At 45.5% G+C, this 21,509-nt stretch overlaps 4 protein-coding genes across 4 annotated transcripts; all 4 read right to left on the reverse strand.

Annotated features, from left to right (window-relative positions):
- Positions 1-12,674: 12,674 nt before the first annotated feature.
- Positions 12,675-13,412, reverse strand: LOC145495775 (uncharacterized). The gene has a single exon (XM_081475363.1). The coding sequence runs from the start codon at positions 13,410-13,412 to the stop codon at positions 12,675-12,677; it is 738 nt and encodes a 245-aa protein (XP_081331489.1).
- Positions 13,413-13,468: 56 nt separating this feature from the next.
- On the reverse strand, positions 13,469-13,984 carry LOC145495776 (uncharacterized). The gene has a single exon (XM_081475364.1). It carries the CDS (start codon positions 13,982-13,984, stop codon positions 13,469-13,471), a length of 516 nt encoding a protein of 171 aa, XP_081331490.1.
- A 213-nt stretch (positions 13,985-14,197) lies between these two features.
- Positions 14,198-14,887, reverse strand: LOC145495777 (uncharacterized). The gene has a single exon (XM_081475366.1). The coding sequence runs from the start codon at positions 14,885-14,887 to the stop codon at positions 14,198-14,200; it is 690 nt and encodes a 229-aa protein (XP_081331492.1).
- Positions 14,888-15,142: 255 nt separating this feature from the next.
- LOC145495778 (uncharacterized) lies at positions 15,143-16,096 on the reverse strand. Its single transcript, XM_081475367.1, has one exon. The coding sequence runs from the start codon at positions 16,094-16,096 to the stop codon at positions 15,143-15,145; it is 954 nt and encodes a 317-aa protein (XP_081331493.1).
- Between the last annotated feature and the right edge of the window lie 5,413 nt (positions 16,097-21,509).

Consider the following 21,509-nt stretch of genomic DNA (forward strand, 5'->3'; position numbering starts at 1 on the left):
TCACGATGCGCCTAAGGCGGTCTCGGCCACTCTTTCAGCCTTAAAATGAAGTGGGGCTATATTTGGACCTAGAAGCTCGACACCGAGGGTGCGCTCCTTTTGCCTGTGTCCATTTCTCTGAAAAGTAAGGCCATCAGGAGTTAGTTTAGAGGCCCCAGGACTGGAAAATATCCCCCAAGTTCCGGGAAATCGAGGCGAAGTTGGGTAGGCGCACGATGCGCGTAAGGCGGTCTCGGCTAGTCTATGAGTGTCAAAGTGAAGCGGGGCTATATTTCGGCCCAGAAGCTCCAAAGTGCGCGTTGAAAAAGTCTTGCTTTGTCCAATTTACTGCAAACCAAAGCAATCAGGAGTTACTTTAGGGTCTCCAGATCTGGAAAATATCGCCCAAGTTCCGGGAAATTTAGCCGCAGTTGGTCAAAATCACGATGCGCGCAAGGCGGTCTCAGCTACTCTATCAGTCTTAAAGTGAAGAGGGGCTATATTTCGGCCAAGAAGCTCGAAAGTGAGCGTTGAAAAAGTGTTGTTTGTGTCAATTTCACTGCAAACCAAGGCAATCAGGAGTTAGTTTAGAGTCCCCGAGACTGGAAAATATCCCTTAAGTTCCGGGAAATCGAGCCGAAGTTGGTCAAAATCACAATGTACGTAAGCCGGTCTCAGTTACTCTATTAGCCTTAAAGTGAAGTGGGGCTATATTTCGGTCCAGAAGCTCGAAAGTGAGCGTTCAAAAAGTTTTCCCGTGTCCATTTCACTGCAAACCAAGACCATCAGGAGTTAGTTTAAAGTCTCCGGGACTGGAAATATCCCTCAAGTTGCGGGAAATGGAGGAAAAGTTGATCAGAATCACGATGCGCGCAAGGTGGTCTCGGTTACTCTTTCAGTCTTAAAGTGAAGTGGGGCTTTATTTCGGCCTAGAAGATCGAAACCGAGCGTGCGATGGTTTTACCTGTGTCCAATTCAGTAAAAACCAGGGCCATCACCGGTTAGTTTAGAGTCCAGGCTACAAACATTTATTCCCCAGGTTCCTGGAAATCGAGCCGAAGTTGGTCAAAATCAGGATGCACGCAACGCGGTCTCGGCTAGTCTTTTAGTCTAAAAGTGAAGTAGGGCTATATTTTGGCCTAGAAGCTTGAAACCGAGCGTGTGATCGTTTTACCTGTGTCCAATTCACTAAAAGCAGAGGCCATCACCTGTCAGTTTAGAGTCCCCGGACTGGTAAATATCCCCCAAGTTCCGGGAAATCGAGCCGAAGTTGGTCAGAATCCCGATGCGCGCAAGGCGGTCTCGGCTACTCTATGAGTCTTAAAGTGAAGTGGGGCTATATTTCGGCCAAGAAGCTCGAAAGTGAGCGTTCAAAAAGTTTTCCTGTGTCCATTTTACTGCAAACCAAGGCCATCAGGAGTTACTTTAGAGTCCCCGGGATTGGAAAATATCCCCCAAGTTTTGAGAAATCGAGCCAAAGTCGGTCAAAATCGGGATGCGCGCAAAGCGGTCGACGCTACTCTTTCAGTCTTAAAGTGAAGTAGGCCTATATTCCGGCCTAGAATCACCATGCGCGCAAGGCGGTCTCCGCTACTCTTTCAGTCTTAAAGTGAAGTGGGGCTATATTTTGGCCCAGAAGCTCGAAAGTCAGCGTTCAAAAAGTTTTGCTGTGTCCATTTCACTGCAAACCAAGGCCATCAGGAGTTAATTTAGAGTCCCCTAAACTGGAAAATATCCCCCAAGTTAAGGGAAATGGAGCCAAAGTTGGTCAAAATCACGATGCCGATAAGGCGGTCTCGGGTACTCTTTTATTCTTAAAGTGAAATGGAGCTATATTTCGACCCAGAAGCTCGAAAGTGAGTCTTCAAAAAAATTGCTTTGTTTATTTCACTGCAAACCACGGCCATCAGGAGTTAGTTTAGAGTCCCCGGGACTGGAAAATATCCCCCAAGTTCCAGCAAATCGAGCCGAAGTTGGTCAAAATCACCATGCGCGCGAGGCGATCTCGGCTACTTTTTCAGTCTTAAATTGAAGTGGGGCTATATTTCTGCCCAGAAGCTCGAAAGTGAACATTTAAAACGTTTTTGTTGTGTCCACGTCACTACAAACCAAGGCAATCAGGAGTTAGTTTAGTGTGCACGGGACTGGAAAATATCCCCGTGGTTCCAGGAAATCGATTTGAAGTTGGCAAAAAATTACAATACACACAAGGCGGTCTCGGCTACTCTATGAGTTTTAAAGTAAAGTGGGGCTATATTTCGGCCCAGAAGCACGAGAGTGAGCGTTCAAAAAGTTTTGTTGTGTCCATTTCACTGCAAACCAACGCAATTAGGAGTTAGTTTCGAGTCCCCGGGACTGGAAAATATTCCCCAAGTTCCGGGAAATAAAGCCGATGTTGATCCAAATGACGATGTGGGCAAGGCGGTCTCGGCTACTCTTTGAGTCTCAAAGTGAAGTGGGGCTATTTTTCGGCCCAGAAGCTCGAAACCGAGAGTTCAAAAAGTTTTGCTGTGTCCATTTCACTGCAAACCAAGGCAAGCAGGAGTTAGTTTAGAGTCCCCGGGACTGGAAAATATCCCCCAAGTTCCGGGAAATAGAGCCGAAGTTGGGCAAAATCACGATGCGCGCAACGCGGTTACGCATACTCTATGAGACTTCAAGTAAAATGGGGCTATATTTCTGCCCAGAAGCTCCAAAGTGAGCGTTCAAAAAGTTTTGCTGTATCCATTTCACTGCAAACCATGGCCATCAGGAGTTAGTTTAGAGTCCCCAAGACTTAAAAATATCCCCCAATTTCTGGGAGATCGAGCCGAATTTGGTCAAAATCGCGATTCGCGCAAGGCGGTTTTGGCAACTTAATGAGTCTTTAAGAGTGCCTGCCTGTAAAAATCAGACAAATTCTTAACTTCGCGGCAAGGGTCGAAAATTCGATTTCGCTCATATTCTTGTGGTAGATAGGCTAGGGCATGACAAAAACTACTGGATAGTTTTTTTGGCAAAACATCCTTTTATTTCAAAGAAATATACAAATTGCCAAATGCCGTTAAAATCGTCATTTGACGCACCATTTTATTAAACAAGTTTGAGAGCTTCGCATGCAAAACCGCATCATTCTTCCGTCTTTAAAACACTCAAATATTTTTGTGCAATGTTTAATTGTGTACTGGGTTGATTTTAGGGAATGTTGCGGTTTTTGTTGGGTGTATAATAATTAAATTTCGAAGACATGTATTTCATTCACTTAAAAGTACTTCGTAAAAATAATTGATTTTCGCCATGTGCGAAACCTTCAAATGGATTAAGCTTCTGGTGGTTGAATCGCAGAAGGATGGTCTACAGATTCCTGTAAAAATTTCTTTGGGCAAATGATTGTGAGCGACGGAGAGCTTTTCAAAGTACGTTAAAAATGCAGATATTTGACCGTCCGTCGTCAAATTTCAATTTACGGGTTAGACATATATTTTAGCACGCGCCACATGTCTTGAGCTATATTAAGTTGAAATAGACACAGAGCTGATAATTTCGAAATGTTCTAACCTTATTTGCTGTAAAAGGCAGGTCCAAACGCCGATTTGACGTGTTTCCGTCACCATTCGTCGCACATAAAGCAGAAGTTTGCTTTTGTTTACACAACGTCCGAGGTACATCGCCAACTGTCAACTTATTTAATAGTCGAATACCATGAGTCTATGACCCTCTTTCGACATATATGATCACCACTGCATCTGAGTCAAAAACGGTTAAGTGATTTGTAGATAGTTGCCTGCTTTGCACTCCACCAAAACATTACGTTTGATCATCGTTTGGTCTATTGCTGCTTGAATCCTTGCTTGCAGCGGTTCGTTGTTTGTTCGTCACGCAATGCTGTCATTCCATTATAGGGGGTAAGGGTAGGACAATTTCTATCCTAATACGTAAGGGTCCGTAACCACAGGAAGCACACAATCTTGTTGAGTAGGAAGAGATTAAATTAAGCAATGAAAAGAATGAATAGTTAACCATTGCCTGTGTTGTCATCTTTTACTAGACAACCGCTACCTACACGCCCTTCGTAAATACTGCAACGCTAAACTCGTACCTAGGTCTTTTCGCGCTGTGCAATTATTTTTGGGCTACCCTCGGGGAAACTGGAGGTGGCCGCTTAATAGGGGCTGGTCACTTAATAGAGGTTGGTGTACCTTGGATATTTTTTCACCATGCATCGGATTATAAATTTCTTAGTGAACATGGAGTCAATTCAAGACAATCATTATAGACGTCATTCTCGGAGACCTAGGGGCAGTTATGGGCGGGGAGGGGAGTCTAAACGGGTGAGAAAAAAGTTCGGGCGAAGACCCTTTTAGACTTTTTCCCCGTCCCTACTAACTGCCTCAGAGTCTCCGAGAATGACGTCTATCATGATTGTCTTGAATTGACTCCATGTTTACTAAGAAATTTAGCTAAATTTATAACCCGATAGTGAAAAAGTATTCAAGGTACACAAACCTCTATTAAGCTGCCAAACCCTATTAAGAGGCCACCTCCCATTTCCCCGAAGGTAGCCCACTGTATTATATGTAAACCAAAAATAATTGCACAGTGCGAAAAGACCTAGGTACGAGTTTAGCGTTACAGTATTTACGCAGGGCGTGTAGGTAGCGGTTGTCTAGTAAAAGATGACAACACGGGCAATGGTTAACTATTTATTCTTTTCATTGCTTAATTTAATCTCTTCCTACTCAACAAGATTGTGTGCTCCCTGTGGTTCCAAGCCTTACGGACCCTTACGTATTAGAATAGAAATTGTCCTACCCTTACCCCCTAAAATGGAATGACAGCATTGCGTGACGAACAAACAACGAACCGCTGCAAGCAAGGATTCAAGCAGCAATAGACCAAACGATGATCAAACGTAATGTTTTGGTGGAGTGCAAAGCAGACAACTATCTACAAATCACTTAGCCGTTTTTGACTCAGATGCAGTGGTGATCATATGTGTCGAAAGAGGGTCATAGACTCATGGTATTCGACCATTAAATCAGTTGACAGTTGGCGATGTACATCGGACGTTGTGTAAACAAAAGCAAACTTCTGCTTTATGTGCGACGAATGGTGACGGAAACACGTCAAATAGGTTTTTGGACCTGCCTTTTACAGCAAATAAGGTTAGAACATTTCGAAATTATCAGCTCTGTGTCTATTTCAACTTAATATAGCTCAAGACATGTGGCGCGTGCTAAAATATATGTCTAACCCGTAAATTGAAATTTGACGACGGACGGTCAAATATCTGCATTTTTAACGTACTTTGAAAAGCTCTCCGTCGCTCACAATCATTTGCCCAAAGAAATTTTTACAGGAATCTGTAGACCATCCTTCTGCGATTCAACCACCAGAAGCTTAATCCATTTGAAGGTTTCGCACATGGTGAAAATCAATTATTTTTAGGAAGTACTTTTAAGTAAATGAAATACATGTCTTCGAAATTTAATTATTTTACACCCAACAAAAACCGCAACATTCCCTAAAATCAACCCAGTACACAATTAAACATTGCACAAAAATATTTGAGTGTTTTAAAGACGGAAGAATGATGTGGTTTTGCATGCGAAGCTCTCAAACTTGTTTAACAAAATGGTGTGTCAAATGACGATTTTAACGGCATTTGGTAATTTGCATATTTCTTTGAAATAAAAGGATATTTTGCCAAAAAAACTATCCAGTAGTTTTTGTCATGCCCTAACCTATCTACCATAGGAATATGAGCGAAATCGAATTTTCGACCCTTGCCGAGTTATTTTACATTTTTATGGACAGGGACTCTTAAGTGAAATGGGGCTATAATTCGGCCCAGAAGCTCGAAACCGAGCGTTAAAAAAGTTTTGATGTGTCAATTTCACTGCAAACCAAGGTCATTAGGAGTTAGTCTAGCGACCCCAGAACTGGAAAATATGCCCCGAGTTCCGGGAAATCGAGCCGAAGTTGGTCAAAACACGATGCGTGGAAGGCGGTCTCGGCTACTCTATGAGTCTTCGAGTAAAGTGGGGCTATATTTCGGCCCAGAAGCTGGAAAGTAAGCGTTCAAAACGTTTTCCTGTGTCCATTTAACTGAAAAATAAAGGCCATCAGGAGTTAGTTTCGAGTCCCCGGGACTCGAAAATATCCCCCAAGTTCCGGGAAATTAAGCCGATGATGGTCAAAATCAGGATGCGCGCAAGGCGGTCTCAACTACTCTTTTAGTCTTAAACTGAAGTGGGGCTATATTTCGACCTAGAGGCTTTAACCCGAACGTGACATCGTTTTACCTGTGTCCATTTCACTGCAAACCAAGGCCATCAGGAGTTCGTTTACAGTCCCCGGGACTGGAAAATATCCCCCAGGTTCCAGGAAATCGAGCGGAGGTTGGTCAAAATCACGATGCGCGCAAGGCGGACTCGGCTACTCTTTCAGTTTTTAAGTGAAGGGGAGCTATATTACGGCCTGGAAGCTTAAAACCGAGCGTGCGATCGTTTTACCTGTGTGTATTTCACTGCAAACCAAGCCCATCGGGAGCTAGTTTAGACTCCCCAGGACTAGAAAATATCCCCCAAGTTCCGGGAAATGGAGCCAAAGTTGGTCAGCATGACGATGGCCGTAAGGCGGTCTCGGCTACTCTATCAGTCTTAAAGTAAGGTGGGGCTATATTTCGGTCCAGAAGCTCGAAAGTGAGCGTTGAAAAAGTTTTCCTGTGTCCATTTCACTGCAAACCAAGGCCATCAGGAGCTAGTTTAGAGTCCCTGGGACTGGAAAATATCCCCCAAGATCCGGGAAATCAAACCGAAGTTGGTCAAAATCACGATGCGCGCCAAGCGGTCTTAACTACTCTTTTAAACTTAAAGTGAAGTGGGGCTATATTTCTTCCTAGAAGACCAAAACCGAGCGTGCGATCGTTTTACATGTGTCCATTTCACTTTAAACCAAGGCCATCAAAAGTTAGTTTAGAGTCCCCGGGATTGGAAAATATCCTCCAAGCTCCGGGAAATCGAGCCAAACTTGGTCAAAATCACGATGCGCGTAAGACGGTTTCGGCTACTCTTTCAGTCTTAAAGAGAGATGGGGCTATATTTCGGCCCAGAAGCTCGAAAGTGAGCGTTCAAAAAGTTTTGCTGTGTCCATATCACTGCAAACCAAGGGAAGCAGGAGGTAGTTTAGAGTCCCCAGGACTGGAAAATATCCCCCAAGTTCCGGGATATCGAGCCCAAGTTGGACAAAATCACGATGGGCGCAAGGCGGTCTCGGCTACTCTATGATTCTTAAAGTGAAGTGGGGCTATATTTCGGCCGAGAAGCTCGAAACCGAGCGTTCAAAAAGTTTTGCTGTGTCCATTTCACTGCAAACCAAGGCAATCAGAAGAAAATATCCGCCAAGTTTCAGCAAATCGAGCCAAAGTTGCTCAAAATCACGATGCGCGTAAGGCGTCTCGGCCACTCATTCAGTCTTGAAATGAAGTGGGGCTATATTTCGACCTAGAAGCTCGACAGCGGGCGTGCGCTCCTTTTCCCTGTGTCCATTTCACTGAAAACTAAGGCCATCAGGAGTTAGTTTAGAGTTCCCGGGACTGCAAAATATCCCCCAAGTTCCGGCAAATCGAGCCAAAGTTGCTCAAAATCACAATGCGCCTAAGGCGGTCTCGGCCACTCTTTCAGCCTTAAAATGAAGTGGGGCTATATTTGGACCTAGAAGCTCGACACCGAGGGTGCGCTCCTTTTGCCTGTGTCCATTTCTCTGAAAAGTAAGGCCATCAGGAGTTAGTTTAGAGGCCCCAGGACTGGAAAATATCCCCCAAGTTCCGGGAAATCGAGGCGAAGTTGGGTAGGCGCACGATGCGCGTAAGGCGGTCTCGGCTAGTCTATGAGTGTCAAAGTGAAGCGGGGCTATATTTCGGCCCAGAAGCTCCAAAGTGCGCGTTGAAAAAGTCTTGCTTTGTCCAATTTACTGCAAACCAAAGCAATCAGGAGTTACTTTAGGGTCTCCAGATCTGGAAAATATCGCCCAAGTTCCGGGAAATTTAGCCGCAGTTGGTCAAAATCACGATGCGCGCAAGGCGGTCTCAGCTACTCTATCAGTCTTAAAGTGAAGAGGGGCTATATTTCGGCCAAGAAGCTCGAAAGTGAGCGTTGAAAAAGTGTTTTTTGTGTCCATTTCACTGGAAACGATGCATGTAAGGCGGTGTCGACTACTCTTTCAGTGTTAAAATGAAGTGGGGCTATATTTCGGCCTAGAAGCTCGACACCGAGGGCATGCTCTTTCTACCTGTGTCCATTTCACTGAAAACTAAGGCGATCAGGAGTTAGTTTAGAATCCCCGGAAGTGGAAAATATCCGCCAAGTTCCGACATCCAGCCAAAGTGGCTCAAAATCACGATGCGCGTAAGGCGGTCTGGGCTACTCTTTAAGTCTTAAAATGAAGTGGGGCTATATTTCGCCCTAGAAGCTCGACACCGAGCGTGCGCTGCCTTTACCTGTGTCCATTTCACTGAAAACTAAGGCCGTCAGGAGTTAGTTTAGAGTCCTTGAGACTGTAAAATATTCCCCAAGTTTTGGGCAAAAGGAGCGAAACTTGCTCAAAATAACGATGCATGTAAGGCGGTGTCGGCTACTGTTTCAGTGTTAAAATGAAGTGGGGCTATATTTCGGCCTAGAAGCTCGACCCGAGCGTGCGCTCCTTTTAGCTGTGTCCTTTTAACTGAAAACTAAGGCCATCAGGAGTTAGTGTAGAGTCTCCGGGAGTAGAAAATATCCCCCAAGTTCCGGCAAATCGAGCCGAAGTTGGTCAAAATCACGATCTTCGTAAGGCGGTCTCGGTTTCTCTTTTAGTCTCCAAGGGAAGTGGGCTATATTTCGGCAAAGAAGCTCGAAAATGAGTATTCAAAAAGTTTTGCTGTCTCAATTTCACTGCAAACCAAGGCAATCAGGAGTTAGTTTAGAGTCCCCGGGACTGGAAAATATCCCCAAGTTCCGGGAAATCGAGCCGAAGTTGGTCAAAATAACGATTCTCGTAAGGCGGTCTGGGCTACTCTTTCACTCTTAAAGTGAAGTGGGGCTATTTTTCGGCCCAGAAGATCGAAAGTGAGCGTTCAAAAAGTTTTGCTGTGTCCATTTCACTCCAAACCAAGGTGAGTTTAGAGTCCCCTAAACTAGAAAATATCCCCCAAGTTCCGGTAAACCGAGCCGACGTTGGTGAAAATCACGATGCGCGTAAGGCGGTCTGGTCTATTCTTTCAGTCTTAAAGGTAAGTGCTGCTATAACTCGGGCCAGAAGCTCGAAAGTGAGGGTTCAAAAAGTTTTGCTATGTCCACTGCAAACCAAGGCCCCATAAGTTAGTTTAGAGTTCCCGGGACTGGAAAATATCCCCCAAGTTCCGGGAATTGCAGCCAAAGTTGGTTAAAATCACGATGCGCGTCAGGCAGTCTTGGCTACTCTTTCAGTCTTATAATGAAGTGCGGCTCTATTTCGGACTAGAAGCTCGATACCGAGCGTGCGCTCCTTTTTGCCGCTGTCAATTTCACTGAAAACTAAGGCCATCAGGAGTTAGTTTAGAGTCCCCGGGAGTCGAAAATATCGCCCAAGTTTCGGCAAATCGAGCAATAGTGGCTCAAAATCACGATGCGCGTAAGGCGGTCTCGGCTACTCTTTGAGTTCTTAAATGAAGTGGGGTTATATTTCGGCCTAGAAGCTCGACACTGAGCGTGCGATCCTTTTACCTGTGTCCATTTCACTTAAAACTAAGCCATCAGGGGTTACTTTCCAGTCACTGGGACTGGAAAATGTCCCCTAACTTCCGGGAAATCGAGGAAAAAAGGCTCAAAATCATTATGCGCGTAAGGCGGTCTCTACTACTCTTTCAGTTTAAAATGAAGTGGGGCTATATTTCGACCTAGAAGCTCGACACCTAGAGTGCGCTCCTTTTACTTGTGTCCATTTCACTAAAAACTAAGGCCATCAGGAGGTAGTTGATAATCCCCTGGACTGGAAAATATCCCCCAAGTTTTGGCAAATCGAGCCATAGTGGCTCAAAATCACGATGCGCGTAAGGCGGTTTCCTCTATTCTTTCAGTTTTAAAATGAAGTGGGGCTATATTTCGGCCTAGAAGCTGCACACCGAGCGTGTGCTCCTTTTACCCGTGTCCATTTCACTGAAAACTAAGGCCATCAGGAGTTAGTTTAGAGTCTCTGAGACTGGAAAATATCTCCCAAGTTTCAGCAAATCGACCCAAATATGCTCAAAATCACGATGAGTGTAAGGCGGGCTTGGCTACTTTTTCAGTCAAAATAAAGTGGGGCTATATTTCGGTATGGAAGGTTTAAACCGAACGTGCGCTCCGTTTTCCTGTGTCCATTTCACTGAAAACTAAGGCTATCAGGAGTTAGTTACGAGTCCCGGGGACTGGAAAATATCCTCCAAGTTCCGGCAAATCGAGCCAAAGGTTTTCAAAATCACGATGCGCGCAAGGCGGTCTCGGCGACTTTTTCAGTCTTAAAATGAAGTGGGGCTATATTTCGGCCAAGAAGCTCAACATTGAGCGTGCGCTTCTTTTGCCTGTGTCAATTTCACTGAAAAGTAAAGCCATCAAGAGGTAGTTTAGAGTCCGCGGGACTGGAAAATATATTTCAAGTTCCGCCAAATCAAGCCAAAGTTGCTTAAAATCACGGTGCGCTTAATTCGGTCTCGGCTACTTTTTCAGTCTTAAAATGAAGTTGGGCTCTATTTCCGCCTAGAACCTCGACACCGAACCTGCGCTCCTTTTGCCTCTGTCCGTTTCACTGAAAACTAAGGCCATCAGGAGTTAACTTAGAGTCCCAGGAACTGGAAAATGTTCCCCAAGTTCCGCCAAATCAAGCCAAAGTTGCTTAAAATCCGGATGCACCTACTGCGGTCTCGGCTCGTTTTTCAGTCTTGAAATGAAGTGGGGCTATATTTCCGCCTAGAAGCTCCTGTCTCCATTTCACTGAAACCTAAGGCCATTTGAAGTTGGTTTAGAGTCCCCGGTACTTAAAAAATATCCCCGAACTTTTGCCACATCAAGGCAAAGTTGCTCAAAATCATGACGGGCGTAAAGCGGTCTCGGCTACTTTTTCAGTCCTAAAATGAAGTGGGGCTATATTTCGGCCTACAAGCTCGACAACGAGCGTGCCCTACTTTTGCCTGTGTCCATTTCACTGAAAGCTAAGGCCATCATAAGTTAACTTAGAGTCCCAGGGACTGGAAAATATCCCCCAAATTACAGCAAATTAAGCCAAATTTGCTCAAAATCACGATGCGGGTAGGGCGGTTTGGGCTACTCTTTCAGTCTTGAAATGAAGTGAGGCTATATTTCGGCCTAGAAGCACGACACCGATTGTGCGCTCCTTTTGTTTGTCTCCATTTCACTTAAAACTAAGGCCGACAGGAGTTAATTTAGAGTCCAGGGGACTGAAAGAAGTACCCCAAGTTCCGGGAAATCGAGCCGAAGTGGGTCAAAATCACGATGCGCGTAAGGCGGTCTCCGCTACTCTTTCAGTCTTAAAGTGAATTGGGGCTATATTTTGGCCCAGGAGCTCGAAAGTGAGCGTTCAGAAACTTTTGCTGTGTCCATTTCACTGCAAACCAAGACCATCAGGAGTTAATTTGGAGTCCTCGGGACTGGAAAATATCCCCCAAGTTTCGGGAAATGGAGCCGCAGTTGGTCAAAATCACGATGTGCGTAAGGCTGTCTCCGCAACTCTTTCAGTGTTAAAAAGAATTGGGGCTATATTTTGGCCCAGAAGCTCCAACGTGAGCGTTCAAAAAGTTTTGCTGTGTCCATTTCACTGCAAACCAAGGCCATCAGGAGTTAGTTTAGAGTCCCCGGGACTGGAAAATATCCCCCAAGTTCCGGCAAATCGAGCCGAAGTTGGTCAAAGTCACGATGCGCGTAAGGCGGTCTCCGCTACTCTTTCAGTCTTAAAGTGAAGTGGGGCTATATTTTGGCCCAGAAGCTCGAAAGTGAGCCTTCAAAAAGTTTTGCTGTGTCCATTTTACTGCAAACTAAGGCCATCAGGAGTTAGTTTAGAGTCCCCGGGACTGGAAAATATCCCCCAAGTTCCAGGAAATCGAGCCGAAGCTGGTCAAAATCACGATGCGCGTAAGGCGGTTTTGGCAACTCTTTCATTCTTAAAGTGAAGTGGGGCTATATATTTGCCCAGAGGCTCGAAGGTGACCGTTCAAAAAGCTTTGCTGTGTGCATTTCACTGCAAACCAAGGTCTTGAATAGTTTGTTTAGAGTCCCCGGATGAAAACTCCACGGTTTGATCTTGACCTTTACCTCAGAGTTCCTCAGCGTCGTACAGTTTTTCTTAGCCTTAATATGCGTTTCTACGCATCACATCTCAATCTACGTTCGATTCGAAATTCTGTGAGCTCTCTTACGAAACTTTCCTCGCGAACTTCGCGAACTAACTTATACACTAATTCTGAAAGAGTAAAGTTGAACGCACTTATTCAAAACGAAATATCACGTGGACGCGAAACTTATCACATCAGTAGGATTCTATTGATATTCTATTCGATGGATGTTCATTTCACTTGTCAATTGTTCGAATTCAGGTGCTAGCAGGCGTTCTTAAAATATTTTCGGTCGACACGCATACAAAAGACACGACAGCGGCCCCGCAAACGTCAAAGTCCAAACGTTTGCCAATCGTGGTAAGTGTCTGTCCTAGCCATCCAAGAGACACAGCTTAACAACAGGGCGGTATAACTCCGTGCTGGAAGTCTTCACCTTGGCGGATCGCACTCTTGAATCTCTTCCCACAAAGACCTCTGTTACATGACCCAAATTCCACTTGTCACGGGGAACATTCTCTTCCAAAATGAGCACGATATCTCCCACTCTAACATTTCGTTGATCCTTCAGCCACTTTTTTCGTTCGAACAAGGTCGGTAAATATTCGCTAATCCACCTTTTCCAAAAGACGTCGGTCAGGTATTGCATCTTTCTCCATTGCTTCCTGCCTAGATGGTCTTCCCTGATGAAAACCCCTGGAGGCAATCCAGCCACCTTTCTTTGCAGCAAGAAGTGATTGGGGGTCAACGCTTCCAAGTCGGCAGGGTCATCCGACGCTGCTACAATCGGGCGGTTGTTCATAATGAATTCCACTTCGGTGAACAGAGTTCGCAACGCAATCTCACTGAGCAATCTGTCTCCCACGATAACCTTCAGGTGCTTCTTCGCACTCTGCACCAGTCTTTCCCAGACTCCAGACATGTGCGCCGCTTTAGGAGGGTGAAAAGTCCAGTTGACTCCTTTCTGCTGCAATTCTTGGTAGATCTTAGTGTTGTTCCAGCCCCTAATTGCTTCTTTTAATTCACGCTCCGCCCCAACAAAGTTAGTACCTCTGTCCGATCTGATCTCCTCAGGAGGTCCCCTTCGGCTGATAAACTGTCGCAAGGCCATGATGAAATCGTCGGTCTCCAATGACGGTACTAGCTCCAGGAAAACGGCTCGCGTTGTTAAACAAGTGAATAGACATCCCTAGCGTTTTGCTGAACTGCGGCCCCAAATACCATTAGTGGCCCGAAGAAATCGACACCGGAGAATGTAAAGGGTGGCTTGTACGGTTGCAATCTCTCTTTAGGAAGGGGAGCCATAACCTGCTTCATTGGCCTCTCATTTATCCTGCGACACTTGAAGCAACTTCTAATGATATTCTTCGCCAAACCTCTGACCCCGAGTATCCAGAACATTTTTCTCGTCTGCGCTAGGGTTTGCTCTCTACCAGCATGGGCCAGACTTTCGTGACGGTAGCGAACAATCAGCTGACTAATGTGGTGTTTCTTTGGGAGTATGATCGGGTGCTTTTCGTGGTAGGACAGTACAACTGCTTCCTCCAGCCGGCCTCCAACACGAAGAACTGCCTCTGCCAGCACCGGTTTCAACTTCGCAAGTCTGCTGGAACTCTTTACATCCTTGTTGGCTTTGAGGTCTCTCAGCTCTTCAGCGAAACTTTGAGCCTGAATTAACCTCATGATTAGCAGGGTTGCCTCACGTAGCTCCTCTATGGTTAGTGCTTCTGTATTTGAAGAGGTTTTCCGGTTCTTTAGCCAATGGCAAAAGCGCACTAGCCAAGCAACGCAACGTTGCAACTTTAACCACGAGCTATAGTGAGTCATCATCCTGTAAACGCATGGGGCTTCTGAGTTGAGTCCAGCGTCAGGGTTTTCAATCTTGATTGAATGAACTTACACTTCATCCCGAACTTCAGGATCGTCTTGTGAGACTTCGCCAATCTCTGCTTGAGGCCAATTCTCTTCTGATTCCCATAGAAACTCTGGTCCTTTCCACCAACGATACTGATCGGTCAATTTCTGGGGCTTCAAACCACGGGAAGCGTCGTCGACTGGATTCAATTTTCCTGGGCAGTGTCTCCATCGGTCTAGGCTGGTTATCTCACGAATCTCAGTAATCTTGTTGGCTACGTAGGCGTGAAAACGTTTACTTTCGTTCTTGATATACTGCAAGGTAGTTTGAGAGTCGGTCCAGAATACTACTCTTTCAATCTTGTAGGTTAACTCCTCTCGACAAACTTGATAAATCCTGGCAGAGAGCGTTCCAGTTTGCAGCTCGAGTCTTGGGATTGAAATCGGTCTCACTGGCATCGCCTTTGACTTGCCAGTCACGAAGGAACATTGAATAGAACCATCCTCATAGACGAACCGCAGATAGGAGCACATGCCGTAACCCTCATCTGACGCGTCAGAGAACTGATGAAGAGAGATTTCTTTGACTTCTCCGCATAGCTGGAAATGGCATCTCGGTATCTGCACCTGCGTCAAAACGGACAGCTCAGACTTCCATCGTTCCCAATGGGCAAGCTCACACTCTGGGACAGGATCATCCCATCCTAACTGTAATTTCCACAGTCGCTGCATGATCTTCTTTGCTTCCAGCACGACTGGACAGACAAAACCCACAGGATCGTAAAGGAAACTGATAGCTGACAGGATCCCTCGTTTAGTGACTGGTTTGTCAGGTTTGAAGACTTCAAATTGGAAGACATCTTTCCCGACGTTCCACAGAACACCCAGCGCCCTCTCAATAGGCAACTCATCCAAATCTAGGTTTACAGTTGGCCGCGCTCGTTTATCTTCGGGTATGCTCGCTAACTCTTCTCGACTATTGCTCGTTCACTTAGTTAGACGAAATCCGCCCTTCTCCAGTAGGGCCATCAATTCGTGTGCCAATGAAATCGCTTTGCTGGGTGTTTCTACGGCCTTCAACAGATCGTCAACGTAAAAGTCCTCTTCGACGGACTTAACGGCTTCTTCGCTAAAGATCTTCTTGTTATCGTCAGCGGTTCTTTTGAGACAGTAGTTTGCACAGCTCGGAGAATCTTTCGCACCAAAAATGTGAGAGACCATCTGGTACTCCTCAGGAAGCTTACGGAAATCAGCGTCTTCCCACCATAAGAAACGAAGGGCGTCGGCGTCCACGGGAGGTACTTTCACCTGAAGGAACATAGATTGTATGTCTGCTGCAAGTACGATGCGTTCTTGTCTGAATCTCAGTAACACACCAAGCAAACTGTTTGTTAAATCTGGCCCTCGATTCAGCTGACTGTTGAGGGAGACCCCATCATGGAATGGTGCGGCATCGAATACCACTCGGATTTTTCCCGGCTTGTGTGGGTGGAAGACGCCATGGTGTGGTAGGTACCAGGTCCTGGGACTTCGAGCCGCAGCCTCATCTTCCGTCAACTTTCCTGTATATCCTTTTGTCAAAAGGTCATCCATAAAGCTCCGGTACTTACAGCACAACTGCTCATCTGTGCACAGCCGTCTTTTCAGGGCACGAAGTCTAGCTACAGCGGTCATTCGGTTGTTTGGGAACCACGGATTCTCGTGCTTCCACAGCATTCCTACCTCGTAGTGGCCATCTACTAGGCGAACAGAACTGTTCAGCTTGCCTAAGGCTTCTCGATCCTGAACTGACATCCCTTTCCTACTGCTGCTGATCGAATCAATGTTCTCCAAACCAAGAAACTGACTCATTTGTTGGTCTAACATCTCGCTGCCATACTTCAGAAAGTTTACATTTACTTTGTCAGATTGGCTTCTAATGTTGCTATTAAGCGGACCCATGATGGCCCACCCAAGTAGAGTACGAACAGCATATGGTTCTCCCGCTCCACCAACGCGAACTTCCTCCTGTATCTGGGCTTCAGGGACATTTGCTCCTATTAGCAACGTAACTTCTTCTCCACTATTCTCTGGAGGCTGTATGTCCTTTAAGTGTTCCCATTTCCACAGGTCCTACGGCCTAGACATGTTCACATTAAGGCGTTCAAAAACCTTGACATCCTTAATCTGAATTCGATGGCCTTCTGGACCTTCCATTGGTAAAACTGCCAGGTCCACTTTGCCTGCACGTACTGTTGACTCCCCAGTCAAGGTACAAACTGCCAAGGACTCGAAGCTCTTCACTCTCAACTTCAGTTTGTCAGCGGTAGGTTTAGCAATAAACGACTCTTCGCTTCCCGTATCGAGCAACGCCCATGTGTTCACTAAGTTCCCACTTTCTCCTTCCACCCTTACAGGGACTACTTGCAGAGCAACTTTATGCGAGGTGAACGCCGTCGGACTGCACGCCTTGTAGGATGCGGACTTGGCAAAATGCACCGTACTGATCGTTGGGGTTTCACTGGTAGCTTGGTCACAGGTGAAGGCAGCGGAGGTACCACCATCGGCCGTCATCACGTTCGCGGATACTCTAACATGGTCCTGGTTTTGACTAGAGGAGAATGTACTACCATCGCCCATCATAGTGCTAGCGGTTACCTTGACTTGGTCTTGGCTTTGGTAAGGGGGGTCAACACACTGCGACGCGGCGTTGGGCAAGAGGAGGTGATGTTTCTGTGGGCACAGGTTGCACTTCGATTTGGCAAGGCATTGGGAAACGAAGTGTCCCTTCCTCAGGCAGTTTAAACAAAGACCTCTACCTCGAACAAAGATTCGTCGTTGTCTCACAGTCATGTTCTTAAATTTATCGCAATCGGCCAACTTGTGGGATGCCTCGCAATTCATACATTTAACTGGGCGGCCTGTACCTCGTGAACCATTCTGGCCAGGCAGAGAAAGCTGCGTTGCTAGCGCAGTCACTTTACCGTCAGTTCTGCCCGGAGGAGGCACTTTCGAATTTCTCTTGCCAGATACATTCGCCGCTCTGCTTGTTTCGCCAATTCGTCCAAAGATTGGATCGTTTACAGCATCTGCGCGTTTCTCTACGAACTCCACAAGGTCTTTAAAGCTCGGCAACATCCCCCGCTCGCGGATCCGTTGCACTTCATCCCTCCATCTAGCCTGATAGACAGTTGGAAGCTTTCTGGACGTTCTTCCGAGGTTCGACAGGTTCATTTCTGACAGGGCGTTCATTTCTTTCAGAGTCTCGTATAAGGTTCTGCTACAATCTGCAAACTCTCTCAGGCCCTCTCTGTCACTGTTTGAAATGTTTGGTCCTTCAATTAAAGCATCAACACATGCTTTGGCTATCATGTGTGGCTGGCCAAATCGTAGCTCCAATAATCGCATGGCTTTCTTAACTCCACCAGGCGAGCCTTCGAATCCTGCTACAGCCTTTTTTGCGTTGCCCTCGAGAAACTGCAGCAGACGGGACATCTTTTGTGCGTCAGACAGACTCTGAGACTCCACCATTTGATGGAAACGTGTTTTGAATTTGAAGAACTCACACAGATCTCCGGAAAACTTTACCACCTCTAAGGGGGGCAAGCTCGCACCCGTAGCAATAAGGTTCATATTAGTGACAACACTCTCGAGAACACTAGTACTGTCAGTATTAATAACCTTAAATGAAGCTCCGCGTTCACCATCTGGCTGAGGAAAAGGAGGAGCCCTAGGGTTTAATGCTGATCTTGGAACCTCCTCAAGAAGTCTTGGATCTGGAACGTTGGTACGCGGCTGAGACCCTTTCAGCTAAGTTTCAGGAATAAATGGTTCAAGCTTCTCATTTACTCGCGGATTAGAGTACTGGACTACCTTCTCCAAAGCAGCTGGCTCAGTAGATGGTTCGTTGACGATAGGCACTTCTTCAGACCCTTCGCTTCCCCTGTCTAAATCCAAATGTTCGTAAAAACGAGTCTTTATCCGAGCTAAATCAGCCTCGTCCTCGGCGTCAGCTGTCTCATTTTCTAACTGTAACAGCTGCTGTTTCAACTTTCTCTCTTTAGCTCTCTTTAACTGAGCCAATTTCGCTTCGGCCAAAACGCTTTCTACTGCAGCATTTTCACGTGATCTTGAACCACTACTTGAACTACGACTTGAACGTCTCGATTTTCGAGAACCAGTCAAAACGGAACTTTGTGCATCTCTAGGAAAACTAACACGTTCTTCGGAAATACCTGGTTCCTGAGCTGGAAGCGCTCTGCCTCCTGTTCCTCCACTCTGAAGTTCTACACGGGTCAGGAACTGCTCAATCAGAAAGCTGTATCTTTCGTACGCTCAAGTCTGATCATTGAAGCGATATCTTTCATTCACTCTTTCAATATCCTCCGATAAATGGCTCCGATAAATGACCTTTTCCAGACAGTAATCCTTTCTTTCGGCGCTCCTTGTTCCCGAACATCGTCGCTTTCGGCCAAGCGGTGCGGCTCCATTCGCAGAAATTATCTGTTCAACCGCAGGATTTTGAAGAATGAAAACTCCACGTTTTAATCTTGACCTTTACCTCAGAGTTCCACAGCGTCGTACAATTTCTCTTAGCCTTAATATGCGTTTCTACGCATCACATCTCAATCTACGTTGGATTCGAAATTCTCTGAGCTCTCTTACGAAACCTTCCTCGCGAACTTCGCGAACTAACTTACATACTAATTCTCAAAGAGTAAAGTTGAACGTACTTATTCAAAACAAAATGTCACGTGGACGCGAAACTTATCACATCAGTCGGATTCTATTGATATTCTATTCGATAGATGTTCATTTGACTTGACAATTATTCGAATTCACGTCCTAGCAGGCGTTCTGAAAATATTTTCGCCCGACACGCATACAAAAGACACGACACCAGGACTGCAAAATATCCCCCAAGTTCCCGGAAATCGAGCCGAAGTTGGTCAAAATCACGATGCGCGTAAGGCGGTCTCGGCTACTCTTTTAGTCTTAAAGTTAAAGGGGGCTATATTTCGGCCCACAAGCTCGAAAGTGAGCGTTCAAAAAGTTTTGCTGTGTACATTTCACTGCAAACCAGGCCCATCAGGAGTTAGTTTAGAGTCCCTGGAACTGGAGATGATCCCCCAAGTTCCGGCAAATCGAGGAAAAGTGGCTGAAAATCACGATGCGCGTAAGGCGGTATCGGCTACTCTTTCAGTCTTAAAATAATAATAATGATAATAATAATAATAGACTTGTATAGCGCTAGAACTATACAAACATACTCAAAAGCGCTTTACATTAAGTTAAAATAAATGAATAAATGGAAATCACTAAACTTTAAAACTATTACAACAACTATGCTAAACTTTAAAACTATTTCCACAAGTCAAAAGCTTTCTTAAAAAGAAATGTTTTCAGTTGCTTTTTGAAAATGGCGAGGCTGCTACTTGTTCTTATAGTTAATGGCAGCGAGTTCCATAAAACAGGTACAGCATGAGCAAAGGCCCGATCCCCAAGTGTAGAGCAGTTGACTTTTGGAACAACCAGAAGAGATTTTGCAGACGAACGAAGAGCGTAATTAGTAGCTGGTTTCAGGGATAAAAGATCATTTATGTAGGAAGGACTTTGGTTGTGTAGTGCCTTGTAAACAAGAAGAAGCAATTTAAACTGAACTCTAAACGATACTGGGAGCCAATGTAAGTCGATAAGAGCGGGTGTGATATGATCAAATTTCGCAATCCGAAAAATCACTCTAGCCGCGGCATTCTGAACTTTCTGTAAACGATCAATCTGGTATTTAGGTAGACCAAATAGAAGTGCATTGCAGTAATCAAGGTGCGAAGATACAAAGGCGTGGATCAGTGTCTTTGTGGATTGCGCGGTAAGGAATTTTCTGATCTGTCTTATGTTGTATAGTCCGCGAAAAGCCTTGCTACAAATCTTGCCAATGTGAACATGCATTCGCATATGAGCATCGAACCAGGCCCCAAGGTTCCGGACGCTTTCTAACGGTTTAATGACAGTGTCGCCAATGATAATAGAATCAATAGATGTTTTTTCAAGTTGTTGACGGGAGCCAATAATTAGAAATTCAGTTTTTGCGTCATTGATCATTAGACGATTACCAATAAACCAAGAGCGGACATCAGCGATGCACTTTTCAATGACAGAGACAGCGTTAAATTCCGAATGGATAGAACAAGGTCGGAAGGAAAGGTAAATCTAGGTGTCGTCAGCATAACCATGGACGGAAGGGAGGTGCTGTGAAATAATGTTAAAGAGACGGGAGACGTAGAGAGAGAAAATGAAGTGAGGCTATATTTTGACCTAAAAGCTCGACACCGAGCGTCCGCTCCTTTTACTTTTCTCCATTTCACGGAAAACTAAGGCCATTAGGAATTAGTTTAGAGTCCAAACGACTGGAAAATATCTCCCAAGTTCCGGGAAATCGAGCCAAAGTTGCTCAAAATCACGATGCGTGTACGGCGGTCTCGGCTACTCTTTCAGTCTTAAAATGAAGTGCGGCTATATTTCGACCTACAAGCTCGACACCGAGCGTGCGTTCCTTTTACCTGTGTCCATTTAACTGAAAACTAAGGCCATTAGGAGGTAGTGTAGAGTTGCCGGGACTGGAAAATTTCCCCTAAGTTCCGGCAAATCGAACCAAAATTGCCCAAAATCACGATATGCGTAAGGCGGTCTCGGCTACTCTTTCAGTCTTAAAATAAAGTGCGGCTATATTTCGACCAAGAAGCTTGAAACCGAACGTGCGCTCCTTTTACCTGTGTCTTTTTCACTGAAAACTAAGGCCATGAGGAGTTAGTTTAGAGTCCCCGGGTCTGGAAAAAATCCCCCAAGTTTCGGCAAATCGAGCTAAAGTGGGTCAAAATCACGATGCGCGTAAGGCGGTCTGTGCTACTCTTTCAGTCTTAAAATGAAGTGGGGCTATATTTCGGCGTACAAGCTCGACACCGAGCGTGCGCTCCTTTTACCTGTGTCTATTTCTCTGAAAACTAAGATAATCAGGAGTTAGTATAGAGTCCCCAGGACTGGAAAATATCCCCCAATTTTTGGGCAAATCGAGCCATAGTGCCTCAAAATCATGATACGCCTCAGCCGGTTTCGTTTAGTCTTTCAGTCTTAAGATGAACTGGGCCTATATTTCGGCCTAGAAGCTCGACACCAAACTTGCGGTCCTTTTACCTGTGTCCATTTCACTGAAAACTAAGGCCATCGGGAGTTAGTTTAGGGTCCTCAGGACTGGAAATAATCCCGCAAGTTTCGGCAAATCGAGCTATAGTTGTCTAAAATTACCATACGCGTAAGGCGGTTTCGTCTACTCTTTCAGTCCTAAAATTAAGTGGGGCTATATTTTGGCCTACAAGCT

Source organism: Orbicella franksi, chromosome 8, assembly GCF_964199315.1.
Source record: "Orbicella franksi chromosome 8, jaOrbFran1.1, whole genome shotgun sequence".
Classification (NCBI taxonomy): Eukaryota; Metazoa; Cnidaria; class Anthozoa; order Scleractinia; family Merulinidae; genus Orbicella; species Orbicella franksi.

Bases quoted from the DNA above. Each gene is read 5' to 3' on its own strand.
- LOC145495775 (XM_081475363.1), bottom strand. From the start codon at position 13,412: ATGGCCTTGCGACAGTTTATCAGCCGAAGGGGACCTCCTGAGGAGATC.
- LOC145495776 (XM_081475364.1), bottom strand. From the start codon at position 13,984: ATGAGGTTAATTCAGGCTCAAAGTTTCGCTGAAGAGCTGAGAGACCTC.
- LOC145495777 (XM_081475366.1), bottom strand. From the start codon at position 14,887: ATGCAGCGACTGTGGAAATTACAGTTAGGATGGGATGATCCTGTCCCA.
- LOC145495778 (XM_081475367.1), bottom strand. From the start codon at position 16,096: ATGGGTCCGCTTAATAGCAACATTAGAAGCCAATCTGACAAAGTAAAT.